At 45.7% G+C, this 24,708-nt stretch overlaps 1 protein-coding gene across 1 annotated transcript in view; it reads right to left on the minus strand.

Annotated features, from left to right (window-relative positions):
- The window catches only part of LOC117206020 (histone-lysine N-methyltransferase MECOM-like), a 56,012-nt gene extending 32,167 nt beyond the window's left edge, over nt 1-23,845 (minus strand). Inside the window, exon 1 of the mRNA XM_033444974.1 lies at nt 23,340-23,845. Within this exon, the coding sequence (XP_033300865.1) occupies nt 23,340-23,376 (37 nt within the window). The 5' untranslated portion in view covers nt 23,377-23,845. The remainder of the gene's footprint in view (nt 1-23,339) is intronic.
- Nucleotides 23,846-24,708: the final 863 nt, after the last annotated feature.

Consider the following 24,708-nt stretch of genomic DNA (forward strand, 5'->3'; position numbering starts at 1 on the left):
TGCAAATTTCTTGCCCATTTTAAAGAAAGTATCGCACAATACGCCTAGGCGTAGTATTATCCTCGTAACGTTAAAATAACAACCGGTTTGTCAAATACAAAAGCACAGCCGATTGCGGCTCGAGGCGAACGGAATGGTAGTCGGGACGATTAGATTCTAATTAGATTCGCATCGTTCGAGCTCCGGGCTGTTTAAACGAGGCACACGTCCTCAACGAATTCTCGACGAGCTCTTCTCGCTTGGAGAGGAGAAGATCGAAGGGCAAAACCCCTGCGGATATCAGCCCTTAGCGGGAGCAAGCTGCGTAAGGGTAAAACTCGTCCGAAGGAAGGGGAACAGATGTTTTTGAGCGCGAGCCAACATCATAATCTATGTTTCGCAACATCGTAATTAAGGAAAAATAGATGTTCCTCCTCTCCACTTCTTCTTCTAATCTTCGTGCATCAATTTCGATATCTTAAGCATTAGTACCTTTCACGTTCGAGTATAAATGTTAAAGATAATGCGAGACCTAGCATTCTTTTGAAGTAAGATACGCGATGTGGCGATTAACGTTTGACAAGTTGCCCGAATAAAATCATCAGTTACTTCGATCGCGATCGTTACGCCGATATGATAAGCCGTAGAAGGTAACGAAGCTTAAAAACTTATCGTGACATGGCCGTTCTATTTCGAAGCCGAATAGATTAGAGCTCGATTCAATTTTCGCATGGCTATCCGCGAGAGTTCTTCGATGCCGATAAATCGTTGAAAGAATCGAATCTTCGTGCTTGGATCTCACGCCTGGCTCGTAAACAAAGCCAACAATGCCAACTGACCGTCCCTTTCGTGATCGTTCCCGCATTCACGTATCTCTTACGTCGGGCCGTTTCCAGCCGTAGAATCGTACCGTACGAGATAAAGTGGATTTAAAAGTTTAAATCCACGGCCACCGGCGGCCCAGTGGCTTGCCTTTTCCACGGGCAGGAAGAGAAAAACGGCACGACTTACGGAGGGTGGCCACTCTCCTCCAGATAGATACAATCTAACTGTTTACACCCTCGTTTACAGAAACCGTGCTGCCGAATGGAAATACGAGAAAGCCAAGAGTGGCCCACACACCGCTTGACGAACGCGCGGATCGTCTTCCCCTCTATTCTCGAGAGAGAGAGGGAGAGAGAGAGAGAGAGAGAGAGAGATGGCAATCGTAAATACGTGATCCTCGCAATCACGACTTTCGTTTGATTTTTATCGGTGTTTACCATGACTACCATTATTTATCGGGCATCATTGTCATTGAATCGTTACCCGAAAACAAATGTATCTGGCATCTGCCGTAATTTACGAAGAATTTGCTTCGCGTCGCATCAAGCGACAACGATAACGAACGAGTTTATAATCCATGGAAGTGTTAAGGCGATTGCCTTTTTCCTGCGTTTCGGTGATAACGCGACAGAAAAACAAAGCAATCGTAATCGTAAATTGTCTCCGATGGAGGATTTTCGTTCATTTATTTTCTACGGGAATATGAAGACGCGTTCGAGGCCGATCGATAATTTCGTTATCCGGCCGATCGGCAATATCCGACAGTCGCATTCGCAATCTAGCAGATAAGAGCTCAGATATCTCCTGGCAGTCGTCGTTCCATCACGTGCGAATAGACTACCTCTGGCTCTATTCACGGTGCCTGGAAGAATAGCCCCGTGATTCTATTCAGAGAAAAGAGAAAAAGGAGCGAGCGAGAGAGACGGATAGAGAGAGACGACGAAACGCGCGGAGAACTCTACGGTATCGGTACAAGAGAAATAAAACGGGGGTAAGGGAATCTAAAAGAGGGGCATTCAGCCATCTGGGAATCGAATATCTTCGATCCAAAGGCATCTTTCCATCGAAATATCCGCAATTGTGGAAGAGTAATCGATGGACAGTCGGATACGTGAGTTTCTCGGGGAAACTCGTCATGACGCACCCTTTGGTACCATCCGGGGGGGGGCACCGGTGAAAGGGCGCCGAACGACTAAGACGTTTTCCAGCCTTGCGAGATCGCGCCTCCAGTTAACCTGCACTCGTTTTGTCCTATGGAAATTTTTTATGGAGTCGAACCACGCGAGGGGATGGTGAGAACCGTGAAGTTTGACGACCGAGGGTGAAGCAAGCGCCGCGGTGACACGCATCGAAATGTAATTGAACTTTTATAAAGACACGTTGGCATTCAAAAGTTTGACTATTTGAAAACTTGCAGATTTTAAACAACATGTACTTTCTAATCAGATTCGAACGAACTTTTCGATATGAACCGTTCTTTTTTTAGAACAGTGGTGGTACAACGAACCTTTACGCTCCACTGTTACCTACACTTTACGTACCTACGAACTATAACTCTTGCGAAAACGGTATAGGGTACTCGACACCAGGGTCGAAAAGTCAAGTCACCCTTTTCAGATTTTTGTCAAGCACAAAAAGTGGAAAAGGCAAAAAATCAACGAGGGGGCTCCTCTCTGTTATTTTTTTCATTCTCAAGATTCGTGCTTCTCGTAACAGCTACTCGTCAAGTATTGTCTGCGGTTAACCCGTCGCCGACTTCCCCGAAAAATTTCGATTATAAAAGTTGCGGCACAATCGCGAGCAATTTGGTTCGAGGCGTGAGAAATCGTCTTCTCTTTCGATGATTCGTAGCCAATAACGGGGAATCTATAACTCATCCGTAATTGTTCACCGGGGAAGAAACGAGCTCTTCCTTCCATCCTTCTAATTCGATTTTGATCGCGTCGACACTCGATGCTCCACCGAAGGAAGAACAACCGAGTCGATAAATAACTGATGCGAATCGAACTGGCGCGAATAAAAAATTCGCCACCCACGTGCCGGAAGCGCGAAGAGATTCAATTTCGTCGCCGATTCGAAACGAACGCTCATCAAATACGAATTCGAAGGCGTTGCCAGCCTAGGGGTTGCGACTCCCTGGATACTGAGAACGTCTCCAAGCCGCGATAACTTTTATTAAAAATATTCCTCGCGTGCCCCTGGAAACCTAACCCCTGGTGCTGTTGCACATAGAATGACTATGGCCTATGACTAGTTTTCGATCAAACGAGTAACCGTTGAATAATATGCGATCGTGACGTTGTGCATCGAAAAACAGTATCCGTAACAAACCAGTGGAAAATATTTGTTAAAGCTTATCCGGCAGCCAGACGCTGTCCTATGGAAATTCAACTTCGATCGTGAATTTGAATTCAGTCAGTGGTGGACGGTTTGAAATGGTACTGCGTGCGTCAGACATCAAACGCCTGGCTTGGCCCTTTGATCAAGCTCTGTCATTCAGATGACTCTTGTCGACCATGGCCGATCAGCATAGTGGCACAAGCGTTAAAAAATTGATTATTGTGTCATGGGCACCGCGCGAATACCTATTGACGCTTTTCGCGCATGCACGGTAGCGTCGATTGACACGGATCATTTTTTCATCGAACTCACGACACCCGGCGATGGATTCGTTCGATATAGCCAACGACCGAATTGCACGCGAAATCCCGATACGGTTCCTCGGAATGTCTTTGACAGGAGAGCTCGAGATCTCCCATAGGGGGGTAGGTAACTTTCAATCCCTTCTACTCCTCCGAATGTCCCGCGATCATTAACATTCATCGTTCGGGAACGTGGACGAAGCCACAGAGCTCTCTCAGAAATTGAAGCGGCGAGCAACGAAGTCGACGGTGGTCTCGGAGTTTCATCGGACTTTCCTCCGCTCCCTCGGAACTTTCTTTTCAGCGGGCAAAGTTTTGACTGTTGGTCAGAGAGCAGCGATACCGAAGTTCGATTACGTCGACGCCACGTACTCCCCCGAGACTCAAGGAGACTTCCGATTAAGCGACCAAAGATGGCAATGACGTCTCGACGTGGACGATTAATCGTTTCCAACCATGCCTGTGCTCGTGTAATATCTGTATATGTATATATATATATATATTTTATATATATACACATATATGTATGTGTATATATGTATATACATAGAGAGAGAGAGAGAGAGAGAGATGGAATATCGCGAACGTGTACCTGGATATAACGATGCCAATGTCCGATACCCACTGCTCAGCGAAATAGCTTACATAGCGAAGCACTCAGAGAGGGTTTCTCGTTTTTGTTCGACACTAGGCTAGGACAACACGATATAAACAGATGTCTGCTTTTTGCTACATTTTCGACTTTACCCTATTGCTTGGTTTACCGTATTACAGAGTTTTAACGAACTTCGTATCTCGTGAATACGAAGTGATGTTGGCGAGCGGTTATTTGCAGTCTTTATCGTCGTATTAATCCGTTTGCTCTACTAAATGTTAATTGCAATCTAGAACGCGTTTAGACGAGAATCGTAAAAAACCGACGTGAAATTTCGAGGAGGAGGAGAGTAATGGCGCAGCCGCGGCGATCGGTACTACTCGCGATTTCGAAAATCGAGCCACGCCGCGTTAAAACATCCCTCGGCTCTCATCCTAATGGGGACCCGTCTCTAAGGGCACTTGAGGGTGTGTAATTGCTAGAATCCACGGCCCTGCTACCACGCCGCATTTACGCGTTATGCGGGGTGCGTGTTGGCTACGGATCGACCACCTACTGGGTGTCTCGTAAATTTTGGCCCGCGCCGACTTGCACGATTTAGATCACAAAAGTTTAGATTGTTTAGCTTCTGTTAAAGAATCTCTAGATTTCCCGGTGAAACAATGTCGTTGAAATTCAACGAAATCAATGTACGTGATCGACAGACTCTAAAACGATATGTTTCAACGTATCTAAAAAATTGGATAAAAAAAAGCAACGATGCGTATTCCAGGAGACACGGAATAAGGACCGACAGAGTTAAAGAATATTATCGACAACCCTGTCGAGACCGGGGCAGCTCTCGTCGCGAGGAGAAGATTGGAGGGGTTAAACGACGAGCCACTAGAAAACAATCCCTCGGTCGCATTTGCGGATGCTCTTTTCTTCCATTCTCTTTCCTCTCGTCGGTGTTTTTCGCTCATTTCGTCTCTTTCTCTCGTTCGCCCTATCCAACTACCTCCCTCCCTGCCTCTCACTCACGCACACGCGTCCGTCGAGCTCGACAGATGGCTCGGCCGCGTTTTTGTTTCAAGGCTCGCGCCAACAATCGTCGCATTACCGGAACAAAACGACTCGACGATCGGCCCTTTGAAAAAAAGAAAAGCTGCGAGAGGCTCGAGTAGCGCTGTTGGGGGAGGAAAGGGATCATGGTGGTTCAGGAAGTCCTGATCGACCATATCATCTCGTTAGAAACAGGCACCACATGTCCAAACAGAGAGACATAGAGAAGGAGGAACGGAATTATTACGTAGCCAGGCCAGAGACAATGATTCGATTGGTCGAACACGCGGCCACGAATAATAATATTCGTAGCGCTCCGAGTGTACTTATACACGATGCCTGTTGCAAGTGCAACGAGCCGACTGGACCGCGGCGATCGATTGTCTTTACGACGGGTGTAATCGTTGCCGATTGTTCTGTCACCAATGGACGCATATGCTCCGTTTACGATTTCGTTTCGTGCCTGAGATTCTCAAGGACAGCGATACGCATCTACTACGCGACCAAGTGTCTATATTATCGATCAGAAAAACGCCACGGTTTGTAACATTTACGGGAAATTCGTCGAAGAAAGTCCTCTTTTGAATAAATAATTAACGATTATCAGTTCTCACTCATCGAAGGCCACTAATTTTCCTCGAGGCGACTTTTACGATAAACAAAGTATCGAACGACACCGTTCGAATCTGTCACGTTTCAAACTTTATTACGTACGTTTGTATACTCGAGACTCTTAGAGTAAACCATCCACTCGTACGTATTATCGTACAATTGAGAAGCAATTATTTTTACGATCATTTCCATCAAAATGCTTTCTACGGATGGCCCCTACGCTGGAGCTCGCCAGGGCGCGCGCGCAAACTCCAACTCTTTACGAGCTTCCTTCTCCTTAAACAAACATAGATAAAGCTGTGCGCGAGCCTATACAAAACACCGCCCACCCATCGTGCTCTCGTTTCTTCCTCGGCAAATACGAGTCGTTCCGTTTTCGATTCACGTAACCGGAGTCGTTCGTTTCTCTCGATGGCTAGAAGTCGAAAAACGCATTAGCGATGCACGTGACGCTGCAGTTGGGACACGAAACTACGCCGCGGTGACAAACTCCCATGCGTCAACCGTACATACGAGTTCCCATCGACTTACAATTCATACGTACGCGTGTGCAGACACGGGACGATGTCGCACTCGCGCACGCCGCCACGGCTGTGAGCGTCGATCGACACAGGTCACAGCTATGGAATCTCCCCTCTAATGGATTTCACTCATTTTTCTCCCCCGACAGCCCCGCGACCGACATCAACCCCTACGACATCTCGAACGCCTTTAAGGTTTTATTCATTCGTTCGTCTCGAGCCGAAGATGGCGATGGTGGTAACCGCGTCGTTCGGACATTTCACCTTTTCTATACCGTGCGATATATTTATCAAATTGTTATTTTTCATTAGTTACTAAATTTTACGGTTCTCGGATAGCATAAAGAAAACGATTACGAACCATCGTACAATTCGTCCACGATTCTCTCCTTGCGCGATTACCAGCGATAACGAGCAACCGTGACGATAAAAATGAAAATGCAAGTCTTTGGTCCGCGTAATTTCTGCTACCATGGTGTGACACGGAAATTCGATGTTTGATCATTTTTATTCGCTTGGATCGCGGTTATAGTAAAAATACAATCGTCGGTTTGTGAAATGCTGTTTGATAATTCTCCAAAAGCGAGCATCTTCGCAATTAGCGAACTCGGTTCGTTAGTTTCTAAACCGATCACGAGTTGGCTAATCTTATCGTATCCGATAGACGGGTGGTTCTATCTGCGCGATCGGGATATGTCTTAACAAACCCGAAATAAACGTTTGATGCGACGGATAACGCAGACAGTCGAAGATTAGTACATATATATAAAAAATCGAAAGACACCTGATTTTCCGTATCCCCGATTCCCTATCAATGAGACGATCTATTGGGATTTATTTTAACGACGTTGACTACGCGAAAATCTATACTTATATAGATTACCGCTGGATTTGAAAACTTTCACCAATCGGAACGTCGTTCGATAACTCATGCGACTAACGAACGAGTTACTACATAGAACAGGAAAACGTTCGTTATCCCTTCAGAAAATTAATTACTTTCCACGGCTTTACTTTTCTGCGACGTTTTTACTACGCGGACGCGAATCGAAATAGACATACCGACTGGAATAAAAGTTTCAATCGTGTTGAAAGGGCTTGTGGAATGCGACGCGACGAATTAAGTCGAAAGCAGACCGTCGAATAGACGGCTGAAAAGAATGTAGGGCATCGTGCTGAGACCTAATCGGCGATCATCTAGTGCGGCGATTATCGGCATAATTCTTCCTCCTATTATCAAGATGCCCATGGAGGACTTTTTTTTTTCTTTCTACGTCGAAACGCAGTGAAAGCATGCGAGTAGCTTTCACAGATTGCGTGCCGCGGCCTGTTCTCTTCCTGGCAAGGACGACTCGAGCCAACTAGAAGGCAGAGAGTGAAAAAAAAAGCGAGCAAGGCGAGAAGGAGGAACGATAGAGGGTGAGCGTCGATAAGGCAAATGGCCACTTGGTAAAGTTCGCCGAACAAGAAACGACACAAATTACAGTTCTGCTTCTTTCTATCTCTTCCACTCTCTGTATCTCTTCACTCCTCGGTTTTCTTTTTCTTCTCTTTCTCTTCATTCGTAACCCTAACCGTAACCCTCTTTTTCTTTTATTTTTTCTTTGTTCTACGCTCTAACGGCGAAAATCACGTTTTCAAACGCGGAACAGCGGTCGCGATTAAGCTCGAAAATCGTTCTAAAATCATTCTCGAAATATCTGGCACTTCCTTTCCATGGCAATGAAATTATAGAAATATCTTGCACGAGTATCTTACAACGATAAATATATTTGAAATCGGAAAACATTTATCGATAGATCGCTACTTACGAATGGTCTCGAATATCATGTTGAAAGACAACGGTCATCGGCCAAGTAAAAGTTGAAAGGTTCGTACTTGAAGTTTAGACACTTTGTTAGAGGCACGCTTAGAATCAGGTGTGTCCGGTACAAAAGATACAGAAACGGCATGCATAGCGCCCAAGTATTTACTGAGGAATCAGCCGAAAATGTTTTCGCTGGAAATCGAATGGAGGTGACGATACGTTCCCGTTATCTGATTCTATCTGTTCGGCCACCCTTTGTCATTATCATGTCGGAACAACACACGACGAAATTGACATAAGTACTCCATCCGCTGTTCACTCGAAAATTCATCGAATGACGCTTACTTGGATGATTGATAACACCTGTCGTACGGTGTTACGTCACTCACGCGTGTGTCATAGATTAGCCGACAAAAGAATTCTTGTGTAACGATTGATTTACCGGTATTATAGCATTTTTCTATCGTTCATAAAGAATTCTATCGTCGATAGGAAAGAAGAAATTCGAAATAAAATTTGTTCGAAACGGTATGGTCGTCCGAAAGATGTCTAACAAGTTGCGACGGTTGCGATAAAGTTTACCGGAGAAGAATCTGGACCCGGAAGATAAATCGTATCGCGGTGACGTGGTCGTAACCGCAAGTTGCTATGACACCGAGAACGTATGGTAATGGCAACTAATGAGCGAGATATGATAGCGAGGCGAACGTGTCAGTAGCTCGCGGTGCAATTAGACTTGTGTACAATGTAATTTGGTGCATGATCGAAAAGTTATCGACGCTTAATCTCTGAATCAGAATCGGAGATATCGTTCGTTGATGCGCAGTTTATCGATACTTTTCGTACGGAGTTGAATCGATACACAAAACTCAAAGTTGCAAACCTCGAAGACAGATCATATCGAGAGAGTGTGTTGATCAAGGTCCAACAATCGAACGTCACCTGCCGCTAAAGTAAAGCAGTCGTAACAATGTAATCGTGTCTTGTAATAGAGTACAGTATAGTCACAGGAAGTGTTCATATTTTGAAAAGGTTAAAGCAAACACGGTTGAATGATAATCCAGGCCAGTTCGTAGTTAAATGAATCGCTCCAAAGAGAACCTCTAATCCTTGGACCACCTGTGCAGCGTGGGATAGTCGGATTCCTCGTATGATGTTCTTGAATGTGTCACGAGGGCTCCAGCAGCCTAAACAACTCAACGAGATAAAGAAGCACCGGCTTGTACTCCGAGAAGCCTTCGGAGATACTCGTAGCCCTTGTATGCACTGTGCCAGATAAAATTGAAGAGGCCACAGTCGATGACATCCGGGATCTTGGCAGACATCGGTCCGGTTTCCTGATTACTCCCCTTGATGACGCGCATTGTCTGGAGATATCGTGTGGCTTCCTGTTACTCGTCGAGCGCAATTTCGTCGAGCTCTCTTCTTTCTCCAACTCCGTTTCATTCGAATGGTTTCCTTTTCTTATCGGTAATCGCGCGTCGCGAACGTGATCAATTCGATGGAAGTGGTTTACATTTTAAACGATTATAACAGAATTAATGTTTAATCGTAGAATGAGAAATCTCGTCGTTCTCAGATAGACAGACATCCGCCTTCGTCGAGATAGGAAAATTTAGTCGTCGCCACCGACGACGCGGTCGAAAATATTTTGGGGCAAACGCCAAGTATCGTGGCGAACGCAACTGTCTGGTGATTGAGTCACGTTCATGGCCGTAGTATCGCTCGATGATTTATGCGAAGGACTCGCAGGACTCCTGGTGATGCTGACCGCGCAGTTGTGCGGCAGGCAGGCGTGAAATGAAGCTTCGAATTTGAGAGGTCGTGGTGCTCGACTCTTCGGTGACACAGTAGCTCGGCGGGCCAATGAATGTCCGAGTTCTTTATGGAGCAACCTGAGACTGCAGAGACGAACGTAGTCAGAGAGGACGTCCATCAAAGGGTTCCAAATAATTACCGCCTCCGGGTCGCGCAGCTCCGAAAAGCGAGCTACGAGTCGCCGAAAGGAGCGCAACATCTCCACGAGACGGTGATAAGTCGGGGAAACGTATATTTTTTTTTTTTCGTCACCGAAAAAAGCCTCCTTTCTTGACGCGGCTATATATCAGATCCTAAGTCAATAACATCGACCAATAAAATACTCGTTTGTAAAAGGGAAACCGAAACGATCGGTTTTATTAACCTCACGATCGGTAATGCTTTTGGAAAATGGTAAACAAGATAAACGAACGTTTAGAAAGAAAAAAAGAAGAAAAAGTATCCGATATACATTTCGATGTACGCGCCTTGCTTTCCTTCTTTTCTCCATCGTCTCGTCTCGAAGAGGTCGTTTTTCGTAAAACACCGCTGTACGGATCGATCGCGTTAACGAGAACAAGCAGGACACAGAGAACGTTCGGATATCTCTGCAGGAACTTTGTAGCTTCTTCGAGTTCCAAAGTGTTTGATCGATGGATCCTCGAGCCTCGGACCGGAAATTATGCGTCAGCCTATCGTCCGCGCCGGAAGTGACGGCACGGCGCCACACCGATCACGCCACTATCTGCCGTTTTGCTGATTGCATTTTCTTTCGTGCGCTGGGAAAACTTCCGGCGTGTTTGTTTTTCGCACGGTCAGCCATCGTCGAAGGACTGGAGACAATTTCCTTAGTCCGCGACGAAAATCTCCAGCTCTCGCCTCTAGAGCTGTGAAACGTTTACAAAGGAGACAATAAAAGACGCCACTTGGGTTTGTTCCTTGAGAGTTTAACGATATTCTCTTATCTTTCGTTCCTACAAATATTCGATTCACCAAAATAATTCTACGACAGATGCAAAAACTTGAGGATCTCGAAAGTCGAATTGTAGTGAAATGCGTCGCGTGCCGTTAAGACACGCGAGTTTTAGCCGCATTCATATTCTAATAACGACATTGTGAGCGAGGTCAGATGTTGGTAACCGTACGCCATTGTATTCGATCTTTCAGGTTATCGTAACTAGTCGCGTGTACCTTCAAGAAGGGGGATCCGCCTACGAGAGATCAGCAGGGGACCTGAAGAAGTCTTCCTCAACGAAGAAACTGGATATCCTGGGGACCCGGCGAAAAATAACCGTTGATATATAGCGACTGATTTTACAAAAAATCTATTTAAGAAAAAAATGTTCTAACGTACGATCCTTCTATTTTATCATTTTACAATCTCTGTTGATCAGTAAAACGGAAGAAACGGATTATAAGGAAAAGCGAATTTTTTAGAAAATAGACGAAGCTTACGTTGATAATTATCATACGCAACGTATCTATCATTTTCATCGCGGCACAATCTTTCATCCTTCGTCGGCTGTCGATAATGGAACGCAATTAAAGTCGACTCGTTTCCTGAAACGAACTTCAAATTCCAGAGCCCGGTAGCTCATCAACATTTCAATTTCCGTCGACGAGCATTTCGATGAGACAGCTCGTAAATAGTCGGCACAATTTCGGCGGAAAGTACAATTTAAGGGTGAAGCGAAGGTAGATATAAACGCGAACGGGGTGAAACGAATTTGCTCGAGGCAGCAGAAGACATGGGGAAAGAAATCGCGCTTCGAAGTTCGAAGGGTGGGCGGAATCTCGGTAACTGGACAGGAACGAACTTTCGGATTAGGACGAAATAACTGGAATTACGGGCAATCCGCGAGCTTCGAAGGACCGATAAATCAAGGGTGGAAGCACGAGCATCCGGTTGCTCGTGCCATTGGCCCGGTACACGCAACAGAGAGCTGCTCGCGACGCTTCAGCCAATAACGCTTGCCTGACGAAATGTTGGAACGATCGAATTGGAAAAATTTCCCAGATGCTTTTCGGAAAAATTCCGCTGCCCGAAGAGTATCCAATTTCTCACGTATTCTCTCATCGAAAATAATTACGCAACTTACACAGCGTTGATAAGAAAGTAACCAGTTATATTGACTTTCAAACGGAACTAGTTCGTCGACTTTCTACAAACCAATTTATGCAATCTTTCCCGATTCCCGGTATCGAGAGGCATTTACCACTATTCCGGAAGCGCATGTTTCTCATAAACAATGGCCCACAGCCAACAATGGAGGCAGCTAGATTGGCATGCTCTAACCGTAAATTACGATCGGGATCTAAGTCTGAAAATGCTCGGCGCAACGACGCTATCTATGATCGTGAACGAAGGACGACGAGAAGGAGAAAGAAGAGAAAAAATCAGCAGAGAATCTGAAACGCCCAACGGAGGGTAGATATGTTCCGTTGCATCTGTCGTCACGCCCTTTCCCGTCCGTATACGTATGTATTCGCAAATATACTTGTGTGAGTACTCGCGTGCGCGCATACGTGCGAAGTCATATGTCGACCGGTCGTATGGAGATGTATAAGCAGCATCGAGGGATGTTTTTCAGTTTGGGGTCGCGGGAGAAGGGCCTAAATGTTTTATTACTTAATCATAACGTTCGGGGGCGGGTTGTCGGAGAATCTGGTGGGGATAGAACGAATAGAACATAATGCGCTGGACGGGGTGGGATCGGATGGAATTATTCCGCGACCCAATTATTCATACGTGTCGAATGGGCTGCGGAGGATAAGACTTAGGTCCTTACAGAAGAATAAATCACGGAGATATCTCGTGGGATAAGAGGAAAATGTGACACGAACCAGACAAGCTTCGTTCGTCAAACACGCTGCTCAACAATAGAGAAAAATGTATACCGTTGTTTCTTTCTTTCTTTGTGCACCGTTGAGTCAATCTTGTTACATTGTACCTAGATTTATTGTGAAATTGCAATCAAAATAATATTCTGTTAAAAAAGTCAATGACATATTTATTGCTCCTAGATAAAATATAAATGGTAAATACACAGAAGGGAAGCACTGACTGTGTTATAAAATACCATCGTCTAAAATATTCATCGCTGAAACCGTAAAAGTTTATATCGGAATATATATTATTTGCTAGGAATTGGTTCTTTATTTTTTAATTAGTGATTTTCTTTATAATACTGCAGAACGCAAGTGGCGAATTATAGGTCGTGATTTTTGCGGCAGATACGTTCGTGGCCTGTTTCCGAAAAGCATATTTCTCGCCCCTGAAAAGCGCGAACAACTCAATTAGCCGGATGAAGAGGTGACTCGTGGTGTTGCCGTTTTGCGACGTAAAGTAGGGAAGCCAAGAAGAGGAGGCGAGACAGAGGGATGATAAAACGGGCGAAAGATTGAATGCGCATTGACGCGAGAACCACCGTGACAAAGGGGCTGAGGCATCCCTGCTTATTGTCGTTCGCACCGCGTGAGATTCCGCGCGTGTATGCGTGCCCGGACGCGTGTGTCTGCGTGCAGGAAAGTACACTATATAACTACATTAGGGGTCGCAACCTTTCCCCCGTAGCACGCGCCAGCTGGCTCATTGTTAAATTACGGCCCCACCGATATCTGTTTGTCAACGGCGTAGAATCACGATCGTAAAAATTTATTAACTCCTTTTTATCCTCTCCTAAGCGATAACGTGACACGAGCCTGTCCATTAACGTTTGGGATTGCTTTAACTCTGATCTTATCATAATTTAACACAAAATATTTAGACGATGTTTCATTGATCTATACGAAGTTACCAGTTTCGCTATATTAAAAAGATAGAAGTTGGCTCGACCAAGTAACGTTAAATACAGTCAATGAATAAGAAAATTTCCGAAGTGGTCCACGCCAATGAAAGGATCATCCTCTAATGTATTTACACGGGGTGGAGACAGTGCCGGGAGAGAGATGTCTATGGGGAGGGGGGAGATTTGTCACCCTGTATACGGAACGATACGTGTCGTACACGGACCACGTTTGTATCACCATTGTCATCCGAGCTGAAAGATTAAGCTAATTTCACACATGTCCGCCCGCTTCGCGCCATTCACTTACATTCACGCTTGACAGTTGACAGTGTCGCGTGACATAATATGAAACTATGTTCGCCTGATGAATGACTATATCAAAAGAAGACGTTCAAATGACAACCATTATTCTTCGGGTAAATTAATACATTTGTTACACCGAGCAAACATACGTCAGAGTTCGACGTTCCTTGCACGTTCATTTTTCAATACCTCGTGGAATTCGTGGAATATCCAACTTCGTTTCACTTTCAGGAAGCAGCTAACGATGCTCAGATAAAATCAAAAAACGTCGACCGGACAGTTGTCCGTGGAAGATGGCAACATCTGCTCGGATGTGCCGCTCGATTAGTTAGGTTCTGTCCGGCTGATCGGTCGAACACGCGCGAGACACGGCTACTTGCTTCTGCAAGAAGATCCCGCCCACATCCTTCGGGGTTTACGATTACGTAATGTTCTACATATGTCCTATGAGGACATCCACACGTGTCCCTTTCGAGTCACATATTTTTTTCTTCGTTTCCACTCTATATTAGTTCATCTCGCTCTACGCTACAGAAAAAGATATTACGAAAGATCTGGACAAGCTTATTTTCCATTCTTCGACATTGTCCACCTGAAGAAATCAACGACTTACAATTGTCGAAGCTCGCTCCCACCACTCCTTGTATTTTAATATTGTCCAAACACGGTGTAAAATATGTTTGAAGATGTAAAGATTAAGAGAAAGAAAGTGAAGCATATAGGACCGTGTAATCTGGCGATGGAGCTCTGGCTCACGGTGCTTTCTTCATTCCCACGGGACCTACGACCTGCACGAATCCTTCGTAACGTCCCATCACGGTTTCGAGCAAGTGGCAAAAAAAAAAAAGAGAAAGAAAGAGGTGTTGGTACGAGGATTTTCGAGACCATCGTTGCGTCCTGGCAAGAGTGTCATTTGACACAGTCCTAAACCTGATTCGCGCCACAAGCTGATCCTCGCTCTTCTTCTCCGTGTCCTTTCCTTCCTTGTTCTTTCTTCCCTCCTACCCACGTCTGTCTCTTGCGAACTGCCAGTTTTTGTCTCGTAGTGGCCGTTCCCAAGCAGAGAACAAACGAGAGAACCATGTATACATGGATGGACTTACGTAATTGTGTGCCCACGCAAGAATCCAGAAGCACGCGTGTAGGTAAATACTTGTGACGCGTACAAATACCATGCACGAGCGACCTGGTGTACATAAATAAACTTCCATGTACTGGCATTGACGTATTTCGTCGTACAGGTACACATACACCCACGGTTTCAAACGGGCACACGTACGTTCAAGGGTTGAAACGAGTTTGTGCGAAAATACACGGTCTGCCGATGTGTTGGGTTATACGGTGATGTGTGCGAACACGCACGAAGTCTGTGAGCGAAACTGCGAGAGGCGGGTGATCACGATTCCCAGAGCGGAATTCAATTGAAAGAGCGGTCCGCGAATCTCTCGTAAAGATAAGGAGACCACCATTCAAGGAAGAATAGAAACGTGGCGTAGAAAGACATTCGAAGCCGAAAGACATCTCCAAGTCCACTGAGAAGATAATCAACTCCCTTTTGTATAAGTTACTCGATAAAGTGGACTCTTTCTCAGGGGCAACGTTCTTGTTCGCAAGAAACTGATCTTCCGCGTGAACGTATTTAATAAAACGATTGATTTCTAGACATCGTGAAATCTTTCGATAAAAAATTGTCCAACAGGAAATGATCAAAATTGTGATTCTCTCTCGGTTAGACAGCAGTTCTTGCACACCGCGCGTCGTAACGATGAACCTAGACGCTTTTCATTGAAATAAATATGTATTTCGTTTCGAAGGAAATTCTGAACGAAGCCTGTACTGATACCAAATTGAATTCCACTGCGCATACGTATCCACCTTGCCAGAGGAGCATTAGCCTCGTGCACGTACCTCTGGGAGGACAAAATAGACGCAACAGTCGTACGTGCCTTGAAATGGCAACATGTTTCTCGGTATACGTGTTTATTCTTTCCTCTGTCACTATACGCTGGTTTAAATATTGCGAGGTATATTCCTCTGGATGGTTAGAAGATCGACGAAAGCGAGGGGAGACGCGTGAATTGGCAGAAAAAGAGACGAGAAGAATTTTCGAGCGAGCGAGCATGGCATTTCGTTTTAGAGGTTTTTCCGTGTCATCTCGTTCCCGTGAGATCATCGAGGGGTAATAAACCACATACTTGAGATAATGCGGAATGTACTGTATTGCGGTAGAAGTGGCACTAAGAAACCAGAGAGAGAGAGAGAGAGAGAGAGAGAGAAAGAGAGAGAGGGGAAGAGGTACCATTAAGATACGAAAAAAATAAGCTATTGGTACGGAGCACAAGAAAGATCGTTTATTAATCGAATACGAACGTATCGATTTTAAAAGCAAAAGGCTGTCAATCTCGAAAAACTGCGTAACATCATCCTCGCGCGCGTAAATTTTCAAGCATCGTAAAAGCCGAAGTGTCTGGCGTCGTGATACACAAACAGCGGGATACAGCCACAACTATTGTACTGGCTGTGACCAGGGAATGATCGTAAAATCGTGTGGTTATCGATAAATCTTTCGAAGCTGTCTAAACAAGATCTACGATCGACCGGGCGACCACTTCTTTTTCCAGGTGGAATAAGAGCGATCGGGGCACGAGGTGTTCCTGGCTCGACAAGGACAACCGGGGATAAGCGTTTCTCTTTAACCGCGAGCGAGCGGTAATTTAATCGCCTGCCTCGCAGTCATTACGATCCAAGCTGGTTTATGCAAAATTATGCGTCGGTCCTGCTCCAATGAAAATTCACATACCTACGCACACGTCATGCATTTCGTAGCCGATGCGGTACAACGTGGTGCAGCAACAACGTGGCAGCGCGCTAATGCGATAGACGTGCTGGAGGGTAGGGGGTGGTGGTCGTGCGCGATGTGTCGTGTGTCGTGTGTAAGAGGTTTTCCTCCTTCGACGTTGTCGCAGCGTCGCCGACTAGAAGTGGCAGCGCGAGGGAGACGAAGACGGAGGCGTAGAACACGGAAAGCAGAAGGAAAAGGAAGGTAACGAGGGGAGTACGGAGAGGAAGAAAGATAGAAGAACCGAGAAGGGAAGGAAGGAAAAGGGTAGAAGGAGAGAGAAGGAAAAAAAGGAAATCTGTAGAGCTAATTCGCGTGCGAGATAACGCGGTGCCCGAGTAAGGTTGTGTGTGCTATCGTTGAAATGGTCTCCGTCGAGTCACGGAGGGGGTTGGTCAGGGCAGGGAAAGGCCACTGTCGACTTATGCCAGGGGGTGGTAAGATGATCTTATCGCGTCCTCTCTCCCTCTCCCTGTCCTTCCTCCTTCATTTTTTCCGCCACTACCTTTCACTCCCCTTCTTTCATCTTGCTCCTTCTTTCACCCCTTTCTCCTTCCTTCTCGCTAACTACTTTTATCCCCTCCTACCCCTGATGACAATATCGCGTGGCCACTGAGATAACCGGTCGTGTCATTCCTACATCGACTACCTACTTCTCAGTCCAACTAACACCGAGCAGGTTCTTCGTGTGACCGGTGTACTCTCCTCGGTAGGGACACTTTTGCGTTGCACGAGAGCCGAGTACATGGTCGAAAGCCGATTGTCATCAGGAAAATCTTACGCTTACGCTGGACACCAAGGAAATGAGAATGGAAGTTATTATGTTACGGAACAGGGGGAGGCGCTTGACGTTATCGAGAATTCGATTCCCTTTAATACTAGATTCATTAGACTGTTATCTGATGGAAGACTAGGGCCCACGTTGTTAAAGTTATCTGCGAGCGAAAAGAATGTTACGTCTAAATTACACCACATTCGTGGTACCCGCGAATTATACTCCCATGTTTTACATTTTATATCGAGAGAACTGTTAATGCATTTTTACCTACCGCGTATCTATATTTTGCCATTTATCTCCACGACGACATCCATAAGAATATTAACCCTCGAATCTTAGGCGATCAGTGGTGGGACGAATCGGCGCGACAATTTATGCTATCGGTTACTAATTTTTCTACGAGTCATAGGAGGCGTCAGATCGATTATAATCCTAGAACTCTGGCCCAGTTCAATGGAAGCCGAGATTGTGAACTGACCAGCGAAAAGTGATGGTAACGTTGACGGGAGTAAAGCGCTGGTGGTAGTGGAATGACGTTGCGGGAAATGAGTCTCGTAAAACAATGCTAGACACGCGAACACTTCGAGAAAGTGGCCCGAGTTCACCCTTCCAGCAATCGTGAACTCGCTTCTGAATGTACGTTCATATCATCTCGGCCAAGTGTCCTCGACATTAATTAATGTCCTATCGATTTATCTTCGTGATTCTCGCGTTGCATGTCCCCGGTTGGTGCATGCATTTCAAAGTTATAAATGCCGCCGGCCAACTAAAAACTTTTCTTTCCACGCACAAAGTGCATTCGATCTTTACGCGAGCATGGGATAAAATCAACGTTATTCGCCGTGACAACGAAGAGTTAAAAAAATCGTGCGAAACCGAGAAGAGTGGACGTTCGTTACGGCAGAAGACAAGAACGACGAGGATAGCTCTTAATGTATGAAAGTTCATGCACGAACACGCGTGCTCATCCGTTACGGTATTCTACTCTTTCTGGCTTCGCGTACGTACGCCTCCGCCGAACGCTCGTTTCGCCTTGGTTCTCTTCACGCGTGTGAATGCCATACCGAGAACCGTCGAAATAAAGGAAGATTTTTTAGTTTCAATATCTCCGTCGCAAATACGACCGATGACAGTCGCCAGTATTATCTCCTCTTATATAATAATTGTGTAACGATCTTTGGTAGAATATTCAAGTAACTCACCGAGCATCGAGCGAATGAAAAAGCATCGGCATATAAATAACCGAGCAGACGTCGTTATTTATCAGTACCATCGTCATGTACCAGCTTTTCTTTGTTACAATACGTCGATACTTACGTTCTACGCTTCTAAAGTATTTTGTCTAACGCGTAAAGTCGTGCAATATCTTCTATCTTCCTTTACGTCACTTTCCGCGAATCTAACAGAGAAATAGGAGGAGGGTGGAAAAAGGGAGATAATAGTAAAATAGTACAACAGATCGAATAAAATCACTCGAATAAAGTTTTCATATGCATGGATAGAAACAAGAAGAGTGTATTCGACACGGCTCCTTTTCAGGCGGGTTCGAAATATCGAGGCGAATAAACGTTGACTTTAGCTCGCTCTAGTACTCAGGCAATCGCGTAGCTCGCCGGTACGACACGTCAGTCGTATTCAGGCGCTGCGCGAGTACCTGTCTGCCGCGCGATTCGATGCAGAAGCCCGGCAGTCGATTCGCAAATCGAGAATTCGCGCACTCTTCGTGATTTCTCTACTCATTGAACGTCGACCAATGGTGAACGAGGTAACGAGAACGCGTGAAACACGGCGGATTGGCAAAAGTTTCGCGCGGGATTATGAGTAAGAAACGGATATTTATCAGGAAAACGATCGTTGTGGTGGAAAGGAATCCCGATAGCGGCGGTACGGCACGATGGATGCCTAATTAGATGATTAATCGTTCAATAGCCAGCTCCGGCAACAATGGCACGCTTATCGCTCGATCGTGCTTTTGGATGGCAACATACGGTACCCCGAAGCCTAAATTACACACCTACACGGAGGACGAATTTTGTCGCGAGCCTAACTCCGATCGAAAAATTGTCAGATTTGTCGATCAATAATATTTACGCGGATCGTGATGGCTACGTTATACTGTAGATTAACGTTCTAGCCGAAGCGTAGGGCACGAGGAAATTCAGCACGGAAACAATTCTACCTTGAACGACCAATTATCGGTATTATCGCTAGTGGAAACGTAGCTCGATGCAGAGGGATCTAGTCGCTTTCGATGCGTTTGTCCGTCGCGGCTGATTGGCCGTGTTTGTTTCACCCCGGCCTGTTTGCATTCCACCGGAAACGGCAAACAAATGACAAACAGCGGCCTTATCGTTAATTGGCGAAGGCGAGAGCCGGAAAGAAAAGAGTCAAGGAAGACTTGCGGAATTATTGCCGAGCGTTGTTAGGGGGAGGGAGCAGAGGCTGGAAGAAAAGGGTGAAGAGGAAAACCGAAGAAGGAGCAGAGACGATTGTTCGTGCTTTCTGTTATCGGATTTGCATGGCCGCGTGCAGTTATTCGAGAGGGTATTGTTGGTATTTTAATTCATACAGCTCGAATCGATCACGTCCAGTCGTCCAATAACCGTGCAGTACTTTCCCGAACCTATGACGTCACGACGGATTAGTATCCTACGATTTCATTATCACTCTCTGCTACCCCTTCGCCTATCCTTTCGCGACGATTCCATCCACCGTCCCGTAAGGGCTCGTTGCTCGATCGCTGGACAGCACGATCGTGACTAATTAACTTATAACGGTCGATACCTCGGTCGCACGAAGTGATCATTTCATTAGTCGACAAGCCGGCATCGTTAGGAAAAATTCAAACTGCTTGGAATTGTTCGCGTGACTTTCAAACGTATTATGCATATGTTGTATTTGTATGCAAAACGTAGGTACGTGACAGAAATTTATTGGAATACTGTGTCACCGGTGAAACGTAATGCTTAAGTATCCTTAAATCCATCCCTCGCGAGACTTTCCCGTTCTTGACGGAGCAGCTGAACGATAACAGAAACGACAGGAAATTTTCGTCAGCGTACCGAGATATAGCGAGCGACCTTATTATTCTCCACGTAGGTCGAGCGAATCGAGAAGGAAGACGTTTTTAATTGGGACTGTCCGGGGTTGGAAGCACACTGTACAAGGTACAAGAAGAAGAAGAAGAAGAAGAAGAAGAGGTGGGATCGGAGGTAGCAGGAGTCTCCCGCAAGACGAGAATGGACTGACCTACCTTAGGATCATCCGATCTATTCAGGCTTTTTATTCAATCGTGCTCTCTCAGGATGCGAGACAAAAGCACCGATGAAACAGAACCTCTCCCCCACGCTGCCTACCTCGTTCCACGGCACTCTGTGCGTATGTTTCGTTGGCTTTGTCTCCTCTCGGATACGACTTCCGGTGCCGCGGCTAGACTCAACCCTCAATGGGATGATGCGCCTTTGAAACGGGTGGTAGGTGGATTCCGCGATTATTCCTGCGGTTTGCCCGAAATGGCTCTCTTCTCTTTCTGCCTCCTATCAATTTCAAAAATTCCCTGTCTGTTTTCGGGCACAATACACTTCAGAAGAAACTCCGCTTCAACGAATGTTGAGTCGGAGGAACCGATATCCCATCGCGATCGGATATCGAACGACTAACGGGAAATCTTTTCCTTTCGACGTAAACTCCGAACTTCCGCCGTCGTTGGCAATTCTTACGAGCAACCGTAGACGAGAAGATGCATTTCGTATAGTTCGTTATAGCAGAAGTACGCGGTGAGAAGTCAATTGTCCTGGTACGCCACTGAGTCCTCCCTTTTTCCACCTCTTTCCTTTCGTGTCTCGTCCGAGTTCGTTCTCGGCGAAACAGAGGGTAAGCTCGTAGATGGATGGTCTATTGTTTCGTCGACTCGTGAGTCAAGCGTTAACGGATTTTGTCTTACAGATTACTAGATCCCTTGAAACTGCCTACCGTCGTCGGAGCGTGGCAGACCGTGGGAAGCGGGAGCTTTATTATAAATCGCGAACACGATATAAATCATCCCCGGTGCAAAACGCTCACCCCGACAGCCATTCCGGAGAAGCAAAGCGGCAATTCTTACTTCTCGACAACGACGTCGCTGGATTCCTCAAGTTGATACGGTTTTTATTATGAAATATGAATCTTACGCGAAGCTTCTCATCGACGAAATTGAATAATCTTTCGGCTATGATTTTACAAAGTAACATATGGAACAACGTAAGGGACTTTAGACACAAATACCTACACTCTTTGTTCCCTAAAACGAGCTATCAATGTCAAAATATCGCGTAGGGATACCGAGAGGGAAGGAAAGGGAGACCGAGTGATCGCGTAACCGTCTTTCATCAATTTACCTATCGTTCCATCCACGGGCTCCGATAAAAATTTAGCCGCGCGCCGCCATTCAAGATACAACAATAAATTAACATTGGCTCGCTGTACGGTCGAATCTTTTGTACACGAAGCGATGCTGCATTGTTAACCGTGGAACAAAGGAAGATCGATCCGCATTCTTATGGGACAAATGTTCTTTGACCGTTCGAAACTATTCAAAATGTTGACCCTTGGTTAAAAAAAAAAATACGTGCGTGAACACACTCAATGACCATGTTTCACAGAAACTCATCGAACTTGTTGACTTTTTTTCAACGAGTTACAATTTGGAGTACCGTTCTGGGTTTGAGTAATTTTCATGAAAAAATTGAGAATGAAAAGCCCCAGTAATTTTTCGCGTGATTTTCACAAACTATGGAGAGACTGGCGAACATGGTGACAGGCAAGAATGGGCGGGACTTTTGAAAGGAGATATCAAGGAGGTGGAGGCGAAGGACGAGCAAAGTGACTAGACAATACAGGAAAAGAAGAAATGATATCGACGTTGTGAGTGCGCCAGCGCGAGGACCGCCTACTACTCTTTTCCGTGTCGTTTTAACGACACGAACGATACCATTGTGAACAATGACACGTTAACGTCGTATTTTTATCAAAACTACAGTACATTCATTGTTTGTCCAATGTTTACAAGTAGTAAGGAAGAGCGTCGAAGTATTGTTTTATCGCTCGTTTTGAAAATCGCACTTTAAAGTTTGAAAACTCGAATTCCCGTTAATTTGAGAAAATCTACGATTTCGAGTTCGTATCTTCTCACGGTTACCATTTAGAAAAATGCGCAGGGTTGAAGCGTAGGCTCAAACAGGTCCAAATTATAGGCAACGAAACAGGAATTGGAGATGTACATTTTGCTGTTTAACATTTCCCATTGACCACTCGATCAATTTAGTAAAAAAAAAATTGTCAAACTACTGATGTTAACATTGCGAAATCGCGAGCTGCGAACATACAAGTTCGTTTTGATACGATAGTTCTGAGAATCAGTGTTATATAGGTTCTTAGGTATAGTTTTATAGTCTCGTCGAGTAAGTTCCGCGGAAAGAACTAATAATGTCTGCCGTTTTAAACATAGCAATTTTCAGAACTAAAACGAAATAAATTCTTCCTTCTCTGTCATTTTTACGAACGTACAATATCCAATCTCAAAAATAAAGAATACTTTTCAAATTATTAGAACGCATGTGGAGTCGATGACAATTACTTAATAACAATTACTACACCCCGCGAAGCTCCGAAATTTGTTTATTTACCCTACCACGTGCGTGGTATTCCGATAGAATTTCGACCATCGTTCCATCATTAAAATAGCAACTTTATATCGGAGTCCACTTTCAAACGATATTTACCATCGAACGTTAACCCTCCGAGAAGACGAGAAGCACGCTGACAGATTACTTACCCTGTGGCAATCTTCTAGCCACCGGCTTGGATCTCATCGCTGCACGGCGGATGATGAATTCAAAAACAAAACACTAATTGTAAGAACGCTGACAGTCCTCCGAGCCATGCGAGTTTATGCACGATCGTTTTATCCTGTCAATTATTTCACTCTATCCAACAACCTCCTTCCTCGTTCGTAGAAACAGTTCGTTCGATTAAACCGATCAAAACGTTGTCTATACCACAAGCTTCTCCCTTTTCTTTCTTTCCCGGTTCACTCAGATCGATGATAGTACGATAGAATTCTCGGTGGTGGTTCGAGCCGGACACTGCGAAGGGTGCACAAAGAGAGTCCATTCCGTCACGCGGGTTCCGGTACACCGGGCCCCCCGGTTCCTCGGTGATCCGACGGCAGCGTCAGTCCGTCCGACTGGGATCCTGACGTGCGTTGGATCTGTCCTCCGACAGTGGAGGCTTCTCCTGTCCTCCGCGTCTCCTCCTTCTCCACCACCTTGTCCTCCACCCTCGCGACTCTGCCTCTCCTCCCCCTCTCCTTCCACACTCCCTCCAATCTCTTTTTCTCTCTTCCTCCGCCTCCCCCGCTCTCTCTCTCTCTCTCTCTCGTTCCTCTCACCCTTTCGCTCTTTCCCTGCTCTTGCCGTCTCTCCCTCGGTGCCACGGTTTTCGCTCCGCCGCTACCTCTGCCTTTACACCACCGCTTCTTCCACCCCTTTCTCTCTCCTCTTTCTCCTGACCGTGTTGCTTCGTGTTACTCTACTACTACGGGCCACTACTACTACGATTACTTCGCCTCCACCTCCGCCTTTTCCACCTTCTGCCTCCTGGCCTTCCCCACCTGCGGAGTCGACCTGCTCGCTTCCCCACTACCTAAGCAATCCGGCTCTGCTGTCCACCAATGATCAGCCGCTGTCTCTCCACCGCGTTCCTCTCTTCCTACGAGAGCGCAACCTCTCGTTTCTTCGCTCCCGGGCTCCTCTCCTATCGAAACCTCCGTCTAGCCGAAGCTACTGTAGCCTAGCGTATGAACGAACAAAGATGAAACTCCTCGTTCTAGTTTCTCTGCCTAGATCCATCCTGAAGGATTCCTGGTAGGCGAAACTGTCGTCGGTATACATAGCGATATAATGGTCCGTCAGTGGCAGATTGAAGTTTTCGACAGACGCAATGCTGGACCTCCCATGCAGACTTTCGGATGCGAAACACGTGTCCGTAATGTTTGTATTTGATTAACGTTATCGATGTTTATGCCAGGTTCGAAAAAGGAATATACGATTATATTATTTCTTTGATATCCTCGAGATTGCGTCTTGTGCAACATTTTAAACATCTCGCCACTCTGCTCGGTGCTGGTCGATGAGCTTGTCGGA

Source organism: Bombus bifarius, unplaced genomic scaffold (assembly GCF_011952205.1).
Source record: "Bombus bifarius isolate JDL3187 unplaced genomic scaffold, Bbif_JDL3187 scf7180000007996, whole genome shotgun sequence".
NCBI classification, from domain to species: Eukaryota; Metazoa; Arthropoda; class Insecta; order Hymenoptera; family Apidae; genus Bombus; species Bombus bifarius.